Source organism: Phalaenopsis equestris, unplaced genomic scaffold (genome assembly GCF_001263595.1).
Source record: "Phalaenopsis equestris unplaced genomic scaffold, ASM126359v1 Scaffold000049, whole genome shotgun sequence".
Lineage (NCBI taxonomy): Eukaryota > Viridiplantae > Streptophyta > Magnoliopsida > Asparagales > Orchidaceae > Phalaenopsis > Phalaenopsis equestris.
In genome coordinates, this window is record NW_018164491.1 from 142,021 (window position 1) to 165,375 (window position 23,355).

The 23,355-nt window shown below is 34.6% G+C and overlaps 1 protein-coding gene across 2 annotated transcripts in view; it reads right to left on the reverse strand.

The window, feature by feature from the left end:
* Window positions 1-23,355, reverse strand: part of LOC110019112 (peptidyl-prolyl cis-trans isomerase CYP59) — an 85,174-nt gene that overhangs the window by 51,326 nt on the left and 10,493 nt on the right. For both annotated transcript variants that reach the window (XM_020716684.1, XM_020716685.1), the window contains exons 4-5: window positions 11,232-11,282; window positions 11,048-11,145 (exon numbers count right to left, since the gene is read on the reverse strand). In XM_020716684.1, the coding sequence (XP_020572343.1) occupies window positions 11,048-11,145; window positions 11,232-11,282 (149 nt within the window). The remainder of the gene's footprint in view (window positions 1-11,047; window positions 11,146-11,231; window positions 11,283-23,355) is intronic.

Consider the following 23,355-nt stretch of genomic DNA (forward strand, 5'->3'; position numbering starts at 1 on the left):
GTGTAGCTCCTGTGACAGACAAAATTAGAGAAAGTCGTCTTAGATGGTTTGGTCACATTAAACGTCAACCATCTGATGATCCGATTAGGAGAGTAGATGTTTTAGATTTGACTTGTGTTAAGAAAGGCAAAGGTAGACCTAGGAAGACTTGGGCTTATTGTATTAAAAATGATCTTAATTTACTAGAACTAAATGAAAATATGACACTAAATATGACGCAATAGAGAAAAAGGATTCATGTAGCCGACTCCACGTAGTGGGATTAAGGCTTTGTTGTTGTTGTTGTTGTTGTACATGTTATCATGGTCACTCATGGCTCGTCGCAAATAGTGTACTCCTCGATTTAGCTTCGTGCCTTGCATGCAAGTACGCTTGTCTACGTCGTTCAATTCATTTGCCCATACGTCAAAGACGAACAATTCGATAAATTGTGGATATTCAACATGTCGACAACATCCTCCAACCAACTTCGTTGTTCGTCACTTTCACGGGTGTGGTTTGGCTTCATGTGTGATGTCGATAGCAGCTAAGATGAGGTCGTCCATCGTGAGTGGTCATCTCCTGCAATGTCGTTAACACAATTATTAGTCTTCGACAATCGTCGAGTTATTCATCGAGTTGTTTGTCTCCTATGGCTTGGTATCATTTGCCTATGGCATTTGTCTCGCCCTTCGGTTCATCCATGTCGTCTCCATCCAAATATATTTCAGGTTATTGGTTTGCCCAAAATAAACTACGAGATCATAGCAGACGGGATTAGTTTTTCCTGATCATGTATTTCAGCAAACAACATCATTGGGATTAGTTGATTTAGTCTCTTTGAATATTTGGTGATGATCATAACTGGTAAACAAAAATATATTGTGACAAGTTTGATTTCATCAGTGACTTAAATTACTGATGATAACTTAAATTGTCAATTATTTTTATTGGAATAAAACTATGAGAGTCTACTAAAAAATTATTTCTCAAGAGAATCACCTCATTGATAATCTCTCAGCTAAGATTGATCAAATTATTCTCAGTTAATAAGAATCAATGCACAGCTAAAAAAAATTATTCTATCCATCCTAATCAATCTGGTCATATTACTCATTGTGACTATGAAAGATGTGATGGAAAAATTGACATTTGTGTTTTCTAGAGAAGAAAATATTTCTTGAACCTTTGATGTATGTGTTGACCTCATTTTGAGGTCATTACTCTTTTCTTTAGGATTCTAGGATCTAGCTCTAAGGGTTCCTATTAACTATCTTAGAAAACTAGAACTGGGACCCACCCTTTTTAGAAATTCCAGCCACCTCCTATTTCTCTTGTGATGTCTCGCTTGAGTAGTCTCAAACCATCGTCGTATAGTCGAGGGGTTAAGGACTATCATGTGGAGACTCAGGGAGAAGTTCTTAATAGGATCTCAAGCCCTAGGAAAACTTCTTCAGAACTTTATCATCACACACGCACACCAAATGCACAAAATTCATTCACTAAGTCGCACAAAATCGGACATAAATTGAGCTTAAAGGATGGGTGAAAATGCGAACTTCTCCGGACAACCTCCGACGACAAAATAGACTGTGCCAACGCATCCGAGACACCAATTTTAGTAAGAAAAGACACTCAAATTGTCATAATTCCGCACATAAGAAAATTGCACGCAAATCAATGAATTCGTTAAAATGACCTCCGGCGGTGAAACGGACCCCACCAACGCGTCTAGAACGTCAAAATTATCTAAAAAGAACATCAATTTTGTTATGTTTTGACGCACGAAGAAAAAGTACAAATCAAATTTTATTTTTAAGGAATGTTAAATATTTTATATATTTTATTACTTATAATATTAAAATTATAATCCAAAACCCAATTTACCCCTTATCCATGCATTTAAACCCCATTTGGCCCATCCCATAGCTCAATCCCGCGACGCTCGTCCCGCTCCCCTCGCGTGCCCTAGCTCCCGTGGACGATCCACGCAACAGTCTCCTCTCCCTCTCTCGACTCTTCCCCATCTTTATGTGGCCACTAGACTCTTCGGCTCTCCAATTACTAGGGCCAAGCTGGTCGACCCTTCTCCTTCTCGAGGTTTTAATTTCTCCGTCTTTATTGTGACGATTTCATCTCTGTTGTTCTATTCGACCACGAAAACGGTGGTAGGTGGTTGTCTCCTCTTCTCTGCCTATAAAAAGGCTTCATAGAGCACTGTTTTGGGTTGTTGAAAATTTCTTGAGAGAAAAAGGAGGCTGTGATTTTACTGCTTGAGATTTTAAGGGGAGAAAGCTTTGTCGAAATCCTTTCTAAACTAAGTTCTCGTGTGTTGGGAGTGTGGAGCATTCGTGGGTGGTTGTTTTTTGAAACTTTTAGGAAGGGCAGCTTTGCCGAAATCTTCTTTAAGTTGGATTCTCATGCGCAAGGAGTGTGAAAGATTTGTTGGTTGTTGTTTCTTGAAGTCTTTAAGAGGAGGATTTCTGTTAGAGTGGTTTTCTTGAATTTATCTTATAATTTTGCTTTAAATCTTCATAAAAGAGGTATTCTCCTTCTCTCATCTATTCTGTACTGTTTAGGATGGCATCCAAAAATGTTTATTTTCTCTTCTAAAGTATGTGGAAACAAGATTTGGGCTTGTTCTGAAATTTAAGCATGAAATAGTCCTTCGAAACATTAAAATAGAGCATGATATTGCTGTCTTCTTTTCTTTTTCTGCTCGAGAAATATGAAAAGCATGTTTAGGTTCATTCTCACATGCAAATCTTCTTCTTACACTTCTATTATTTCTATGCCTCATGCTGGAAATTGTGGATTTCCTTCTTTGTTCCTTGTTGAAACAATTACTGTTAAAAGAAGGATTATTTGTTTAAGGAAAAAGATGGTTTATGTTTCTTTCCTGCTTAAGATGCATAAAAAGTCATGAATATGAATTTTAGATTGATGCTTGATCATCTAGAATCTATGCTGGAATTCATTTTTATGTTGAAGCATATGTTGGCACAATACTTTGAAATATGAGGCTTCAGGGGAAAATATTTTTTAATTGTTTTAACCCATTTGTTGGGGTACGGTTTTGGCACTTTGGAGTTGGATCCTTGCTGGAAATATTCTCTGTTTTGGCCAATCTGAAGGGTTCGGTTTTGGCTCTTTGGGGTTGGATCCTTACTGAAATTTTTGCTTCTAATTTGCCCCTATGTAGGGCTCGGTTTGCCCATGTGTTGAGTTCGATTTTGGGCCATGAGAAGTGGGAATTATGTATGAAAATTTTCTTTGTTTTTGGCCCCTTTGGTGAACTCGATTTTGGCTGGAATTCTATTTCTGTTTTCCCTTTCCTGTTGGGCTCGATTTACTCTCTATCGCTCCCTGTTTTGTTCTTTTTACTGGGCTCGGTTTTGCTTTGAAATTTTTTAGTTTTGCCCCTATGCTGGGCTCAATTTGTGCCTCGTGTTGGCTTGGTCAGGTGTTGTTTCTAGCCCAATATATGGCTTGCTTTGGACCATTGTATTACTTTTCTAGGCCTTGAGCCTTTGGGTTGTGAGCTTCCCTATGGGTTGGTGGCTTTTCTATTACTGTTCCTAGTCGTGAGCCCTCTCTCGTGGTTCTTTCATGTTAAATATGGTATGTTGATTTCCCTTGGCTGTCTCCGACCGTGAGCTTCCATACCTTGATTCCTTGATTCTCTCTTGTTTGCCCTTACCCTAGAACTCCTGTTTATGTTGCTTGTCCCTTTGTGTTAGGTTCGGTTGGGTTTGAAACTCTGGATATAATGCTTCCTTTTTGAGATTTTTATTAGTAATCAAGTTTGTCATCCCAAAATTCATGATTTCAATATATACTTCTATATGGGAATGTTTGGGATAAGCTGATCGATTCATTACTATATCTTACTTGATAAAAAAGGCTTCAGTTTGGATAGTTTATGATAGCTTGTCCATTCACTCTCTTATGTATATCAAAGGTAATGCAATGGCAATACCTATGGTGGTTTCCTTCCTGCTGCCTTGGCCGTGAGCCTTACTTGGTGATTGCTGTCTTTGTGGCCTTTTTCTTTGCTCCTACCCGTGAGCCTTATTATTGTAATTTTTGTTGTGGCGGTTTGGATTTAATTTGCTTCTCATTCTATTCTGGCCATGAGTTCTTCCTATGATTCTTTTATATTAAAGGCAGTTGGGTCAGGCTTAAACATGTGGTGGCTTTTCTCTTTTCTTGGCCTTACCCGTGAGCTCAGAAGGAAGAGGCCTTCCTCTTGCTGCCCTTTATCCGTAAGCCTTACTGTGGAGGTTCATTGGTCTGTGACATAGTTGGTTCGGGTGGCTTTCTTCTACTGCCCCTGCCCGTGAGCTTTGTCTTATTTACTATCTTAAATTGTAAATTTATGATGAAGCTTGGTTGTGCATTTCACGGTTTCTACTTGTGGGCTTGCTGTGAGGCTTGGCTGCTTTCTTTCCTGGCCTAACCCGTGAGATCCTGCTCTCTTTCCTGGCCTTACCCGTGAGTCCTTGCTCTTCTTCCTGCGGTTACCCGTGAGCCTTCTCCTGTGGCTCCTGTGTGATTGAGTGTGGTTGGTGGCTCCTCCTGCTGCTCCTACCCGAGAGCATCTGTTTGGGTTCCTATATATGGTGTTGGGTTCATATTTCATTGCAAACTTTTGATTAAGGTTGGAATTGAATGGTTTTAATATTGGCATAATTTTTAGAAGTTTAGAAGTTTGATGTCCTTGGATTATTTTTCTTTATCTGATTTATGAAATATGAAGGGCTCTTACAATTTCATTTCAGGAAATCATAAAGTTGATATAAATTCGATTCATGAAAGGATTTGAAAACTCATAAAGTTGTCATTTGGAAAAGAGTTCTTTGGGGGTTTAATATTAAAGTTTGGATAACATAAATACCACATTTGGGTTCAGATTTGGATGTATAAGTACATATAGGTGGTGGAGACGTGGGTATCAGTGTTATGTTAGTTCTGGGCCCATTTCAATCTATTTAAAATAAAATTTGGAGACGATACTCTTCTTGGGTTGATCTAGTTATATAAAATTTGATAAGATGATATCCTCTGGATTGATTCAAGGATCATGGGCTCTCCTTTTCAGATCTTTTTGAGGGTTGCTCCGCCCTTTATTATTTCAATCTTTTGGGTGGATCAATTCCTCCTCTCTCATCCCCATTTTTATTCTTTTTTTTTCTTACTTCTTGGTTCGGTTTTTTGTACTTATGTTTGATACATAAGTGCTCATAAATAGTCTTTTGCTATATATGAAATCATCAAGCAAAGTCGCAAGTAGGTCGGTTTTATTTTGGGGATTTTGGGGCTTAAGTTTTGGGGCTTAAGGCGATGATGACAAACGCACGTCGGTGATAGAGCAAAATGATATCTCATCATACAACATCAGAACTCAATTCTGGGACCTGATGAACTGTAGAATGAACTGTAGGATAAAAGTATCATTCACCGACATAAGAATAGCAAGAGACCTGTACCTTCTTAGGTTGTTGGCCGACCTACGTCCGATGACGTGATCGACTCGTGAACAACTATTCTTTTTTCAAAAATTGATAAAACAAATTGACAAGAACAAATACAATATTTATAAAAAAAATATTTTCACTATAAAATTAATATAACTTTCATTTTGTATGTTTGAAATATATATGCATGTTAAAATATAAATTTTAAATGTGTTACAATTTGGTTGTCCACTTGTTGATTACCGATAATGGGCTAAGGAGTACACCCCTAAGTTAGGTTCAGTAGGACATCCTTCAAGTGGAGTGGCGGGCTTTATACATCTGATTGACCGATAATAGCCTTCGACGACCCTCGAGTACAAATATATATATTTGAGTCTGGCCCCGACCCGAGTGCTTGCGGTCCCCTCTTTTCGGATTTTTCATATGTTTTATCGGAATTTTTGGACAAAACACTAGTGGTCTTTTCTCCGAGATTTTCCCGATGTTCTGATAGTTTTATTTGAATTGTTATTCGTCATATTTCTCGAGTTTTCCCTTCGTGGATTATTTGTCGATTTTCTTGAGTTTTCCAGACAATGTTTCTTTTATTTATACAGTGAATAATAGCTAGCTGAATAATAGCTAGCTTCTCCCAAATATACAAGTTTGATTTACATTACAGCATTTTATTTCACAGCATGTTATACTGTTGCATTTTATTTCACAGCATTATTTCACAGCATGTTATACTGTTCTTCTGGCATGTTATACTGTTCTCCTACCATGTTATATTGTTCTTTTCTTTTATACCGCATGTTTTATTGCTTTGATATACATTATGCCTTAGTATAGAAAAATCTAGTGATTACATAGAATTAATAACAAACCTGAAGTTGCTACGACGAAGAACTTGGATCGAACACCCTGGGCAGCATGACGAGGATATACGGAGAAGCCACTTCAAGATGGATCTGCGACATCAAAAACACATTCACATCACCGATCACTTTCCTTAGTTTAAATAATAGCCCATAGGATTTCGAGATGGTTTGTCTAGCGCAGCATAAACCCTCACATATCACTTTTAGGCTTTTGCACAATCCTGTTGTGCATTTATAAGTCCTAACACTTTAGGATTCTGAGGTTACTGTACGGTATGGTGTAAATCCTCTTATTTTTTTAGGTCATTTGCACGATCAAATATCGTGCGAATATAAGTCCTAAATTCTAAATAATTTACAGAATTAAACATTAAATAACATCATTTCAAAGACATAAAGTCAAACAATAGGATAGTTGGGAAGTCACCGGGGTTTTCCCTGGACCTGTGATATCCTCTACTCTTCATTACTTTGGATTCTTGCAAATAACTGTCCCTATTTTGAGCCACTCCTATTTGATTTTCTCATGTCCAATTTTGAAAACCTAAACTTTGAAATCTTAAAGGCAAAATCACTGATCTTAATCAAGAGTTTTCTTGAATGATCATGGTCATTTGAGATGTAATTAACTATAGGGGTTTGCCTCTATAGGAAACTTGGAACCCAGGTAAAATAAAATTTATCTAATCCTTATATTAGGTAGGGGAAATTGTTGGCCTCATATAAAATATTTCGCAGACCAAACGGATGTTACAAATTCATTAGTTTAGGTGATTAAGCTTACTACAAATGATATGTTTATTCTTCGGGATAAGTGTATTATTTGTGGTATTGTGCTTAGTCACCCAAACTATCTAAAATGTGAAACTCGCTTGGTCTCATCTATTTTTAAATTAAAATGTTACTTTCAAAACTTAAATTTACATCAAAGCTATTTTCATATTTATAAAACTCATCTCTCTTTTTCAAAAAATCATAAAACTCAAGTTTTAAAGTTTTAAAATTAAAATAAAATAACGGCCGACAGTATGCAAGGAGTTCTATCGAGTTGAACAACAGGATCAATCATGTAACAATTATCACATGCATTTTAAATGTGTTTATGAAAAATTAAATCCACTATTATCTTTCAGCACTAATTTCCGGATTCAACGGGCTCAAAGTGAATTCAACGGATTCAAAGTGAACAAATGACTATTATGAGTTTTCCAGTTGGCCTCGACTTTCAGTATAAATGTCTCAAATCACAGATCCTATCTAACCCTAGAGTTACTAATATGAGGGAAGCCTATATTAAAGTGTTGCATACTATTCCGTGTTCTCATCCTTCATCCGTATAGCAACTTAATGCTCTTGCAAGCCAAGAAAATACAAAAATCAATAAACCTCATTCTCAGGGAAATTATAGAAATGTCATGCTTATACAAAGTATGCAAGAATAAATTTAACTTTAAAAATTTATCTTGTATTATGAAACGTCATGCTTATACAAATTAACTTTTAAAATTATGCATGTAATATGTATCAAAAGAATTCCTTCACTTATCAACAAAAATTTAAGATATCCTACGATTACACCATATTTAATTAATTAAGTTAAAATTTAACTTTTAGAATTAGAATAAGTATAGATTTATAGCTATTAACACATTATAGAGAAAAAATAGAAATTATCACTTACAAAAGTACGACGAATTTGACTAATTGACGTTGATGAATAAAAACTGCAGTGCAAGCACCGCAAAGTTCATGGTGATTTGGATCGACTTCAACAAATAGGTTTGACTCCTACTCAAGTTGTGACAAAGAAGCATAATGCTTCCACTTTAGCAAGGGAAGGTTCGGCTTTGATGAACAAAAGAGAACTACAACGCTCGGCTTTGACAAAGGCAAGATAGATTTATGACATTCGACTTCAACAAATAAAAAGAAAACTACTATTGCTCGACTTCAACAAATATTGGATGCACTTTTAAAGCTCGATTATAATAACTGTTAGAGGAAGTTTTGACATGAAAGAGCAGGCGGCTTTGACTATGAGGTATAATTAGAGTTATATGTATAAATATAATTTTCTACTTCTCATGTTTCATTTTTTCCCAAATTGTGTTGAGCTCATGTCCAATAAGGTGTCGAGGCGTCTGTCCAACATGTTCAAGCCTGAAAAAATTCAGACTCATATTTTGAGTAAGACAAGTGTTGGGGTATGTCGAACTTATATTGGTGTCCGATACGTGTCCGACACATGTACGACATTTTTAGAAGTATCAATGCAATATAGATAAGCATCTAATGAATTATTAACATTAGATGAATTGATGGAGTTAATCTGCATCAATGCAATGGATGAATCAGTGATAAATTTTTTTATTATTCCATATGTCGTTTTTTTCAATTTCAATCGCACATCAACTGTTTGACAAAATGTCTCTTAAACATTTGTTATCAAATGGCATACAGCCTCTCATACTTATATTGAATATTTTGAGATTTGAACATCTATATGCTAAAATACAAAAATTAACTCGTTTTGAAATCTTAGTATCATTAAAACACAAATCAAAGACTTCCACGACATAAAGCTCATTTGTAATAAAGCTAACATATGTTTGGATTCATGTGTGCTGAGATATTCTATTTTTTAAAATCATTCCTGTTAAGGTCATACCGACCAGTATCTTTCTGGTGTATGTGAACTTATACATGTTTTGTCTTAATTATTGATTTCAAACTTGCTAAATTTCTAGCAAAATTAAATCAAAACCCCCCATGTAGACCACGATGACATTAAACCATGCCACTTCATATTCAGTTATATTTAATCCATGTTAATATTATAATGAATGAATCCACTGACCTTGGAAAAGAACTCCTCACATGCACATTTGAAACAAGGATGTTTGTCTATAGCTTGATAAATACTTCTTAACTCACTTTGAGATCAATGCATGCACCCAAGCATGATGTAGTTTTTTTCTTTTTTCTTTTGGACGAAACTTTTAATAATTCTTGTGATAATTTCTTGCATATAGTTATTCCACATTTTACTATAAATTAAATCAAGATTGCTTTTGAGAGCTTTAATTCTCCTCGAATATCACAGCATCACGATTCTAATCTATGTGTGCTTTGCTTTTTCAGGTTACATTAGAGAAATATTATATATATCCTGATGGTGATGACATCCTCTCCCACCATCTCAGCAACCCTGCAACGAATATTGACGACCCAAATTTCTACGTCAAACCCCACATATGTGATTATTTCGTCTTCCTCCAACTTTCTTTCTCGATTCTTTAGGCTGCTGTAGAAAAGTAACTTGGGTTTGGTGCTTGTTTCTAGAGATATTTAGAATAGAATGTGTTGGCATGGTAAGTTCCCATGACCCAAGTCCTTCATTTACCTTTCATGCATCCCTTATGTCAATAGCATTGGAGATTATAAAACTAAGCTTATATGATTACATATAAAATAAATAAACATTCATAAAAAATATAAATAAATTTATATGCACTTAAGTTAATTTTTTGAATATGTAAAATAAATAAATGTAATCAATATATAATTAAATTATACTTGATAGAATTTTAAAATAAAAAATAATTGAACAATTTCATAATGTGGATAGTTATAATTGAATGATAGAAATTCTATATAATTTTAAATAATTCTCTTTTAGCATATTAAATAATCACAAAATGGATATAATAATTAAATTGAATATTTTATTTATTAAGTAAATTTTAATCATAAGTTAATTATCACTATATTTGTATTAAACTACCCTCATGAATGTATGGCAGGTTTAAGTATATCATGCATTATTATAAAAATAAATATTTGATTTATTAAACTGCCTTAATATTAAATTAATTATAAAAATAATTTACTTTAAGTGTATCATGCATTATTAAAAAATTTAACATTTATAATAAATATTTAATTTATCCAACATATTTATTATATCCAAATTCAGGAAGAAATAACAATTAGTAGAAGAAACAAACAGTTAAAATCTGTCTTGCCTAGTAGTACGAAATTGACAGCCTTATAAAGTAATTAGACAAATGGATGGGTAAAAACAATATCCTGTAGTGACCATGAGTCTATAAATCTGCAGTTTATCAGGATCCCTCCAACATACGAGGCCTTTCCTTTGCATCATAAAAAAAGGTTATTTCCATATCAAATCAACGACCTTCAACTCACAATAAAAACATTCTAACCATTGCTACAGCCCCACATCAAGAGTCCACAAAAGGCAACATTAAATTCAAAAAATATAGTAAAATCAGAAAGATGTAAAACCCTTTAAAATAGAGTAAAATGCCAAAATAGTTCCCAAACTATTTACATCGGACAATTTTAGTCCTAGAGTTTATAAAAGTGATAATTAGCCATCAAACTCTTTTAATGGAGGCTAAAATAGTTCTGACTAGAGACTAATTCAAATCATATTAAGGAAATATGAGGACTAAATTGACACTTTTATAAACACTCAACTAAATTGGCCTCTGCAAAGAGTCAGGGAACCATTTTGCCACTATTCTCCATTAAAATATAAGTGAATTCTGGCACAATGCTATAAACATTATCAGAGGACACAAGTCATAGATGAACATGGAGCAATATGATTTAAATCAAAGATGTAGGAGTAGTTCGTAGGAAGATAAGCCAAATATTGCCTAGCAAGAAAACATAATATGGATGTAGGATCATAAAACTAACCTGATGTCCTTGAAAGGTCTGCCATTAGAATCAACATAGGTTTCATTCATTTTTGCTAAGCAATCTATGCTTTCTTTCTCTTCAACAATACCAAAAACCTACATCAATTAATTGGAGTACATTGTTCAAGCCAAAAGAGATTGACAAAATAGATAAAACAGAAGTTAGCCACGAGTAGACTTACAGTGTGTTTTCCATCAAGGTAGTCTATATCATCTCGCAATGTAATGTAAAACTGGCACGAAGCAAGTTGTTGGAAAAAAAAATCAAGGGCTCACAAAAACAGTTAATCATGTGCTGAGGCAAAAATATTTTCAGAGAAACAACAGACCATGTACGATAAAAGAAAATAGAAAGGATACTTTCAACTCAAAGCAATTCATGTGCTAGAACATATACAGATGCCCTATGAGTCGAACTCGGGATCTTGAGTTTTGATACCATGTTAAACAGTGGTGATTGTTAGAACTATATTGCCATTAAAATTAAGTGTTTTCTTTTTTCAGAGGACCAGTATTTCTTATCATTCTTTTGTAAGGGTAGGAGTTTATAAGCTTTATTGGGACTAGTCTACTTAACTAACTTCCCCTTAAGAAGAGGGTAGCTTTTTGCAGCTAGCTTTCAAGTTTGTCCTGCTTGGGAAGATTCCAGTATTTTGTGGAGAGATATGATGGAGTGGGGATAGTAGTGGAGTCTAGGTCAATCAACAACCCTAAGAACTGCTCCAAAAGGCAAAAAAAAGCCACGGCTATTTTTCAGACAACTGTAAGGAGACGGCAGTAGCAAGTTCCTTGCTATTGCAAGGCTTATAGGGTGGGGTAGTTGGGCAAGAGACCCTCAGTGCAAGATATCTAAGAAAAATCACTCACGGGATGTTGAAGAAAGGTTCCATAGAAGTTTGAAAAGGTCTACAAGAGCAGTTTGAAGCAAGTAGAATCCTTCAGGTAATTAGTGGAAGCTTAAAAAACATCCCCATTTCAGGTCCTCTGCTTTCCTTACTCTCTATGGTAAATTTCCCATATTTCCATGGTCATTTAACCTCTTTTCACCTTGAAAATTACAGCGAGCAACAATATTTCAAGAAAATAAATAAATAAATAAAAACTTTAGAGATATGCAGCATGCCAGTTAAGTGGCGAGTTTGGCATAGGGTATTGGCGATCAGGAAGCAGTGTGATTATTGGCTTAACCAAGTTGTGAAGACTAAGATCTTCTTGAATCAAGATTTCCCACACAGATTCTTGTAATTTAATTAATTAGCTTAAGTTTAGGTTCCATTTCTTGGATATTTTGCTACCTAGTTGTGTCCACTGAACTGGAAGGGATCTAAATTTAAATTTTGAATTTTAAATTTTCAAAACATATTAAATTTAATAAAGGAAAATACGGCAAGGGATTTAAATTTAAAATGTTAAGCTTTACTCACAATTTCTCAAGCCTAACATAGTCAAAAATTCGGCCAAGATATGATTTAATGCTTGTAGATTTTGGCCAAGGTTAAATATGGTAAGTATAATACATGTAATAATTATATGGTGCTTAACTTGAATCGTATATATATATAAATATATGTAACATTTAAACTATAATATGACATTAATGACTGATCTAAAACTCAATTCAAATAAAAAATAGTAGTAAAAAACAAAAATGGAAAGATTTGCATACAATTTAATTTAGCGTAATGATAAATATTTAACTATATGAAAGAACATAATCATATATAAAATAAATAAATATGTTTATATAATTATCAGGTCATTAAATGCATGAATCAAAGTTAAACATGTTGCCTAATAAAATCAAATAAAACCAATTGAACCAATAATAGATTAATCATGTACATTCATTAATTTCATAAATATGATTATAGTAATTTCACAAATATGATTATTACTCATATGATTTTACATGAAATATTAATGAAACGATAAAACATTTTATGAAATAATTTTAAGTTAAAATTCAAGATTAGTTATTACATTAGTTCATAGAATTGGGTAGGTGAGTGTCAAAGTTATGCAACCTAATTAGAAATGATTTTGCATAAATAAGTTTTAAATTTAATATATGATTGATAAAAATTATTTGTGTTGAAAAAAATTAAGCATAAAGTAAATTCAAAAAATATGTTTGTTATTCTCAAAATCCAATGATGAGTCATAAGGCACATGGAGCCAAAAAATCTAAACCTCTAAACTCAATTGGTCACTTGAGACCAATTGATTGGCCAAACTTCAAACATTGAATTCTTACTAGTTAACCATAGATGTAGCATCTGTAATAATAGTAATAATAATAATAATAATTTTTAATTAACGGGTTAACATGCGACAGAGACGAGCAAAACGGGAGGTGACGTCGTGCTCGAATAGACCAAGCAAGGTGATAACATTGAAGACTTGAGCGTCGAACATATCTGGGCCTTGAGCAAAACCTTGGAGGGAGGAAGCCAATGAACAAAAGTCGAGCAAATTGCATTTTCCGAAAAGTATATTGTGAGGGCAAGGAAATTAAGCAGTCAAGCAAGAGACAAAACATCAAATGTCCAATCAGTCTCTTCGATCTCATGGTTTTGTTCGATCACGTGCGAAGGTGACAAGGACAAGAGGCATAGGAGAAATTAGATGAGGCAAGAGCAGCTTTTATTGATGTCCGGCATGAAGTAGAATGAGATGAGAAAGCTTTCTCAAGTGAGCACTGTGCATGTTTAGGACGAGATCGGTAAAGCGAGAAAGTTGGAGCACTGAGTGAACCAGAAAAATTTTATTTGCTTTTAAATTTATAAGTAAATGAGAAATAAAATATTAAATTTAAGAAATAGAACAAAATATTTTAGGGATAATAAGATTAATAATAATTAATGATATTATTACTATATTGAGATATTAAAAATTAAATCATAATATAATGATAAATATTAAATTAGAAAGTAAAAACTAATGATGATGTACGGATTTAAATATTAAAAAATATGATATTAAAGTTTTATTGAAATTTAAAATATTATTATCAACTATAGAAATAAGCACGATTGTTATGTTTAATTAGAAACATACTAAATGATGAAATGGATTGATATATATAATAACATATTCATATAAATATAGAGAATATTAAAAATGTGTGATTAAAATAAAAGTAAGATTGTAATTAAAAAAAAGTTTAACGAAATAATTATAATAATTTATCAAATTTAAGTTAATAATTAATAAAGATTAATTATGACTTATAAACTAAATTATAATAGAAATTAATAAAATATGACATTATAGAATGAAAACAAACATTATTAAATAATAAAATCACAGTAATATGTTAAATTTATTTTGGAAATTATAATCATAAAGAAGTTATTAAAATTAAATAAAGATTATATAAACATAATTATATAATGTGATAAAATAATGAATAATAGAAGATGAAATTTAAGGAGTAAAGAAGCTACCTGGCATTAAAGTGGGTACTATAATTTTTTAATAATGATAATAATATTGATTTTCTTCTAAATCTGCATTTGATGGGAAAAAAAGTGCATTTCATGGTTATATAGATAGGCTGATATTTTATATAAAATTTTGACTTAACTAAAATATTAAATTTATTGATCATATGAAAAACGTCATTTATCTAACAATACATTTATATTTGTTTATTGTACATAATGAGTGTTATAGTAAGATAATGAATGATATTTAGAATATGAATAAAATGAATTATATAACATGCCCGCATGTGTATAGCTCACTAATGTAGTCATCCTTCTATGATATTAACTAGGGTTGCTAAGGTACACGTGCACAAATATTAAAAATTTTATTGATATTGAAGTGTCTTAGTTGATATAATTTAGACAGCGCTCTTATGACGAATGTTATATAAAAAAATATAGATAATAGGATATAATTGTTGGGGTTATTTGAATCTTTAATATGGTCATCCTTGAATGACTAGACAATTTGATTCTAGCTTGGTGAACCTCTAGTATGCATATTGCATCTTTTCTTCCTTATATTATTGTTATTTTAGAAATACGAGTATCTCACTAAGTTTGCTGATAACTTTTTAAACTAACATTTTCAGTTTTAAGCAATTAATTAGAAGATAAGTGACAGAAGTGAAAATTGTTGTAGATAACACAACCAAATTAGAGAAAGTTAATTATAATCATAATTGTCTTACTATTAGATTTATTTAATTATCAGTAGTTCTTTCAATTTATTTTATTATACTACTAAGTATTTAATGATAATAATAAAGATAGAAATTTTTTAGTTGTACCATTTGTTTGCATGTTCCCGCCTTAATAAATTCAAGCCTTGTGTCAAATCATGATATTTAGATCAAGCATAAACCGAACCTAGCCCAGTGTGACCCAGCTTGACCCAATAAAACCCAACTCAAGAATTAGTTTGATTGGCTTATCCAATTTTCCCACCAAGTCCAAATAAATCAAGCATAAAGAGCAATATTAATTCTTAAATTTGCTCATATGAAGTTATTTTAAGCTAGCCCAAGTTAACATATTTCACGAATTAAGTCTTAAACTTTTAAATTGTCCACATTGATTAAACTCAATCATATCAACGATTTTAAATAAATCAACGAGCTTAATATATCCCAATATCAACAGATTAAGCCAACTGATCTATGAAACCCCAAGTTGCCTCAATTAAGGTCAATTTGATCAAATTAAACCAAATGACCAAACCAAACACCTCCATTTGATCCAAAAAGGTCAATCAAATCCCAATTTAAGCTTGGTTAAAAAAATTAGCCAATAGGACGAGTTAAGTCAACTTGAACCCATAATGGACCCAAATACAATTTTAGTTCAAATTGGGTCGGCCTAACCATTTAATTAGCCTTAAGACTCAGGCCAAATCACATAATCGCAGGTTAGCCCAACTTAACTTCGATAACTTTACTATAGCAACTTAGCCAAGTCCAGGCTTAATACCATGCTACTCTATCATCGCAAGGTTCAAATTGATTGACATGTTTAGGTTTTCAATTTTTCGTGTGTTTTTTTTGGGACAGCAGCTGGTATTTGTTCTTCTCCCTTTGAAGGTTGTAAGGGTGTAAACGAGCCTGCTCATTCAGGTACGGCTCGTTTGATTTTTTTTTCTATACGTGTTCAAAATGGCTTGTGACTAGCCTATTCGTGTTCGGCTCAATTCAAACTCATTTGTTCGAATTAAGCTCATGTTTGATTCGAAATAATTATGTACTAAATTTAATTAATAAAATAATATAATTTCATCACAAAAAAAAATATATTTTAAACATGATATGGAGAAAATAGGATTAATTAGAGATATAGTGAATACTGCTCCGAATTGACAACAGAATTATCATTACCTAAAACACAAAACAGTAGAGCTTGTGGTTGGTGATTTCGTGTTCCTAAAAGTCAGGTGAATGAGAGGTACTACCAGATTTGGCCAAGGAAGTTGAGCTTCAAATATATTGGTTCTTTTGAAATCATAGAAATGGTTGGTCAAGTTGCTTACAGACTAGCGTTTTCTATTGATATGTTATATATTCATGATGTATTTCACATATCAGTGCTAAGAAAATAGGTTTCAAACTCTAACCAAAGAATTTCATATGAGGATATAAAAGTGCAAAAAGATTTAAGAAATATTGAAGAACCTGAGAGGATTGTTGAATCTTATGTTAAGAAGTTAAAGAATAAGCAGATTCTTTATGTTAAGATTAAATAAAAGCATAGACCCAAAAAAAGAAACTGCTTTGGAAAGAAAATAAAAAATGCAGCAGAAATTCACTTTTTTGCTCAAGTAGATATTCAAAAATTTTGAGGATGAAATTTTTATCAGCGGAGTATTGTAATACCCAATTTTGGTTAATCAGGTAAAAGTTTAAAAAAAACTATATCCAACTTTCGCATCTCCCCAAATATACTCCAAGTATTTTTATAAAATTGTTTACTTTTCAACAATTGATTTGGCATATAAAATTATATATGGATTATGGATACATTTAGAATTATAAAAATAAAAAGAAACTATCTTAATTAAACTAATAATATATTAAGTAATAATAATTAACCGTGTTAATCATACTGTGACACTGTAGCATCCCACTTTCCGTGACATGCATATGCTTGATGGATCAGATGAATGTAATTTAATTGAACCGAGTGCAACTTCATTCATTTTTTCCCTCACGCAGTTCATTTCTGCGAGTTAGGGCTTTTCAGCAATCCCAACACTAGCAAGATCAAGCAAATCGAAGCATGCGCGGCCGGTTGAGAGTTATAGGAAGAAACTGGTAAGGGAATTCTCCTTTATGTGCCATTTAGAACATTCATTTCCTTTCCCGCGATCTTTTTCCACGACTTGCCACGAGATAGAGCATTTCTCTACTTATGTTTACTAAAGCAGGGGGCGCAAGTGTGGCCAGAAGTTGTGAATTAATTTCTTGATTCTTAAGTAAGGTTTTAAGTTGTAGGCACGCTGTATAGGCGGAGGATAAGAACAAAAAAAAATTAGGAGAAACCTTTAGGGAGAATTTATGCGTGGAAGCCATTTTGAGGTAAGCTTTGCAAGGAAATTATGGTTGGTGATAGACTAAGACCTAAGCTAAAATTTCATGAAAATTCTATAAAATTATGATTCCATGTGGTTTGGTAAGGTATGCTTTGACAAGAAAATTATGGTTGGGGATAAAGTAAGTCCTAAGCTAAAATTTCATGAAAATTCTATAAAATTATGATTCTAGGTGGTTTACACTAAGCGGTGAGCTTGAGGCAAGCTTGAGGCAAGCTTGAGGAAAGTTGTCGTAGAACTGTTCCATCGATTTAGACGAAATATTCATGTGCTAAAATAAGATGAATTCATTTTTATTTGATTAATATGTGATTTCATTTAAAATATGATTTTATTTAGAAATGTATGCATATTATCGGTTACCTGCATATGTTATATACATGTAAGCTTGAACTGACACTGATGAAGGTTATGATCTTACTATTTTATTGATTTTGTGAATATATTTATGAAATTATTGTTTGTAAATATTCGTAAATTGTTGTATACACATATGATACATAATTTACATATGATAAATGATCTCTATATGACATGCTTAAAAGAATGTCAGAAGTGCTACAATAGGTGGGTTATTACATGAATTGTTTGCAGGTACGGATGACAAGGAATGATGAGATTCCCGATTCCAGATGTTTAGGCAGGGATGGTGGTATCAGGAGAGCTATTAATAATTGTTATGTTCAGATGAGCTCAACTTTTATTAATAGTTATTTTAGCTCATGAGCTGGGTGACAACCTAATGACATAAAATGAAATGAATGTAGTCAAAGTCAATGCAATCATAAGTGGCATTCCTAAGGCAACACTTATTATTATGAAATCATTATGGATTTTTTTTTGTGATTGCATATGAATGAATGAGATATATATAGTTACATATGTTATTGTTTACTATATTTTATGTTACCTTAAATATCTCACATGATTAAAACATATATATTTCATGTAATGTTGTCACGCATATGAACTACGATTGTACATGCACATTGCTTTCTTTCCGTCAATAAAATTATATTTTAATCTTGATTATTTCAATGAGCTTGTAGCTAACTCCTCTATGTTGTTAATTCTAATACTATCCCTCAAGTTGGACTCGATTAATATATATTCTAATACTATCCATCAAGTTGAACCATGGATGTCAGTCATGTACAACTTGGATTTGAAGTCATCGAACAATGGCCGGAAAACGTCTTTGTGAGAAAATCCGCCAGCAGGCCACTAGATGGCGCAAACAGAACACAAATTTTCCCGGACTTAAGCTTTTTCTTAATCAAGTGTCGGTCAATCTCAATATGATTGGTGTAATCATGATGAACCGGATTGTGAGCAATGCTAATATCGTCTTATTATTACAGAACAATTGCAGAGGGACAGAGGCTGGCATACGTAGTTCCCGGAACATGATGCGTAACCAGATAACTTCACAGATTCTCAGGGACATGAACTAAAATTCGGGTTCAGCACTACTCCGAGCAAATACTAACTGCTTTTTTATTTTTCATATATCAAAGTTTCCTCACACAAAAGAACAGTACCCCGAGGTAGATCGCCGATCATGGGCGGACCAGGCCTAATCAGCGTCTGTGTAAACTGCAATAAAATGAGAAGTGTTGCATAAGAAAACTTTTGTTCAGTGTGTCTTTTAAATAGTGGAAAATCTGGTGGACAGCTTGGAGATGGTGCTCATAGAGATCATGCATGAATTAACTTATTATCCCAACTGCGTGACATATGTCGGGGCGAGTATAGGAAAGGTACATAAGTTTCCCCACAATGCGTGAGTCTTATTTAAAAGAATCGCATTGAGAATATCAAGAAGTTTTTCATTGAATCCATCGGAATAGCCACTGGTTTGCACACGAGAAGGTTTCAATTACATATTTTCATTGAGACAGGCAAATGCCCCAAGATGATCGAACAACTTCCATGCTTAAGAAGTATCAGAGATATCTCAAGTCCATTTCAAAAGAAGCAGCAAAATGTCTTTCAGAGATTCCAATGTTGGTAGGTCATTACATGTGAGTACAATATCGTCGACAAAGACGCTAAGGATAGCTACCTGGTTACTAGAGGAATGTCGGAAGAAGACAGTGTGATCCGATTGAACCTGAGTGAACCCATGGCATACCACCACCTTTGTGAACTTGTCGAACAATGCCCATGGTGATTGCTTCAGTCCATAGATGGACTTTTGCAGCCTACATACTTGCCCCTGGGAGGTAGTAGAGTTAAAGCTTGGAGGAAAGGTCATGCATACCTTCTCTGCAAGATCGTCATTCAGAAATGCATTCTTGACATCAAGCTAGAATAAGGGTTAATCCAGATTCACCGTAAAGGATTATAGGACCCGAATGGTGTTTCACTTAGTAGTTGGAGCAGATGTCTCCTCATAGCCAACTCCGTAGGTCTGCGAGTACCTTTTGGCGACCAATCATACCTTATTACATTCAAAGGATCCATCTGAGTTAAACTTGATGCTAAAAATCCATCGGCAACCCACTACTTTCTTGCCACGAGAAAGATCAATGATGTACAAAGTATGTTTCCGCTAAAAGGCATTCATCTCCTCCATGACGGCAGCTTCCTAGGTTGGGTCTGCTAAGGCAGCCTCAATAGTAGATTGGAGCAATGATTGGTCAGGGCAGTAGTAAGTGCTTTGTAGGTCGGTGATTAATTGCGAAAAGAAGCATAGTTTGTCATAGGATAGAGAGAGCATGTTTGATTGTGTATCTTACTAAAGAAACTGACTTCCTCATTCAAAGTAGAAGTAGTGTTGGGAATGTCGCTCGGAGGGGAATCAGGACCCGGCAAGGGGGTAGCAAGCTCCAGAATAGGCAGATCATAACAAGTGCACCGAGTGTAGACACGAAGAGTAGGAGGATGAGATAGTGGAACCAAAGGGACAAAGGGCTCCTTAGTGGTAGGAGAAGTGGGTGGAACTAAAGGAACAGGGGGCTCCTCTGATGTGGGGGGAACATCCAAGGGAGTAGGATAAGGAACAGTGTCCAAAAACTCTAGCTCCCCTCACTGGAGGCCGAGTTAGGAAAGTAGGGAACATTTTAAAAAAATTAAACATCAGCACTTAAATAGACTTTATTTGTGATAGGATCAAAACATCGATATCCTTTTTGAGTGACAGAGTATCCTAAAAACACATTTTATGGACCTAGGATTAGGTTTACTTCGAGTTGGGGTCATATTCTAAACGAGGGCCGTGCACCCACAAATTTTTGGATCTAAGGTGGAGAAGACCCGATTGGTAGGAAAACATGATCTCAAAACGGCTAAAAGGGTTCGGAAGTTCTGGATTTTTTAGGGAACTCTATTGATGAGATAGGCGACAATAAGTATGACATCATTCCATAAATATTTTGAGACATTAGATTAAAATATAATAGAACGAGCAATGTTGAGGAGATGTCGGTTGTTTCTCTCGGCTACCTCATTCTGTTGAGGAGTGTCTTTACACGAGTTATGATGGAGGATGTCCTTATCAAGAATTCTCCTAATAGAGAGTTAAGAAATTCAGAACCATTGTCGGTCCGAAGGACTTGAATAGAAGTTTTGAATTAGGTCAAAATGATGTGGAAATTTTTTAAGGTGAATGCAGCTTCAAATTTGTCTTTTAAAATATAGACCCCGTCATCTGAGTATGACAATTAATTAAAGTAAAAAACGACTGTTTATTGGTGTAGCTGGGAGTGTGAAAGGGTCCACATAAATCACTGTGAATAATTGAAAAAAGAGCAGAAGGCGTGTAAGTATAGGGTAGATAAGGAACACAATGATGTTTAGCTAACTGACAGTTTTCACATTTGAAATTAAAAAAAAAATTTATTAGTAAACTTCAACGAATACAATTATTTTAAATACTGGAACATATGATGACCGAAACGACAATGTAACATAATAGAGCATTCAATGGACTGAGATAAATAGCAACTATTGGGTGGAGTGTCCTCATTCTCTATGCTTTTCTCTTGAAAGAAGTAAAGTTCATCTTTCCGCTTAGTAATTCCAATCATCCTCCCCGAACGACGTTCCTAAAAGACACAAACATCGGGGAAAATTGAGTAACGCAATTAATGTCATATACCAACTTACCGACAGACAAAAGGATACACTTCAGCAAAGGAACATGTAACACAGATTCAAGAGCTAGATTTGTTGTACGGACACTTTACTAGCAATGAAACTATGGAAATCATCAGTAATTTTAATAGTATCTTTCCCAGAACATAGATAGTATGTCGAGAAGGTTTGAGAGCTTCCAGTCATGTGATCCGTGGCACCTGAATCAATGATCCATGAACTGAAAGGGGCAAAAGAAGTGTGGCATAGGATTGATATCTTGACGAATGTGGGAAGTTGACTGGCCGAAAGAGAGTGGACTCGATTTAAGTAGTTTGATTAAGTGATCCATTTGACTCTTAAGAGAGCTGAATCGTTCTGGAATGTTTTGGGTATGGGTCGACTGTACCGTATTGGATTTAAATGTTGTAGTGAGACCCTTAAAAAATGAGGATTTGGCCGAAATTTTCGATGTAGGTTTCTCATGGAGGTTCCAACACTTATCACAAGTGTGGTTGGGTTTGTGACAGCAATAATAAGTGGGGTGACCAGTTCGGGGTTGAGCATTGTTAGAGACCAAAGCAAATGATTCCATAGACGGAGTGAAAGCACCAAGCATGACAAGTCTTCGGCTCTCTTTGCGACAAATCTCAATGAAAGCAACGCAAGCAGAAGGAAGAGGATCTCGGCCAAGGATACAGCCTCGGACTTCCTCAACATCTTTGTTGAGACTGCCAGAAATTTGAACGTAAACATTTTCTAAATTTTTTTAAAGAGATTGGTCGGACGGAGATTCCCGAGTGTAGTCATAGCATAAGTCGCATTTAATCTATAATGCAACCAGGTCATTATAGTACTGGGTCATGATCCTTGATCACTGTTTTGCCTCTCAGATTTTCTTAAACACCTCATAGAGTTAGTCGAAATTCCCTACATTAGAATAGGTATCACAAACTATCGTCCAAAGGGCTATATATATGATCAGTCAATCAAAGTCTCCATGGAGTGGATCAGCCACGACATGACCATGGAATTCTCTACTTCCCAAACACCATACGTCGGGTCAGTCTTTGGAGGTTCACGAATCAAAACAGTGAGATGACCAAATTTCTCACGCCCTTTGATGAACAACGACGCAGCTTGGGATGATTGAAAAAAGTTATTGTTGTTTAGTTTATGGGTTGTCAACAAGAAGTTCATGTTGTTTTCTTGTCCTCCGTTCTTCGAAGGAACGGGAATTGATCCTTCGATGGATGCAAGAAAACCTTCTGATGATGGCTCGGTGCTAGAGGAGTCCGCCATGAGATGTTGCGTTGTTGAGACATCGGAAGATTCCGGCTGCCAGAGAGAAGAGGTATGGCCTCGAGAAAAGGTTCCAGCTGGACTAAATCCTCTGGTCGACTAGAAGAAGACCCTGGCAATCCGAATAGAGGTTTCTGTAAGAGCTCCGACAAACATGGAAGGAAGCTGTTAAGCAGAGGTTCCGGCTGCTAGGGTTTGGGACGTGGCCCTGGCGGTCATAGCAAAGGTTATGGAGAGGCATCCGGCCAGCTAGAGTGTAACCAGGTGCCTGAAAGAGGACCTAACTGGCTCGGGAGGGCTTAGAAGAAGACCTAGCTAGCTCGTGAGGGAGAAATGATACCCGGACTACCAGTCGGC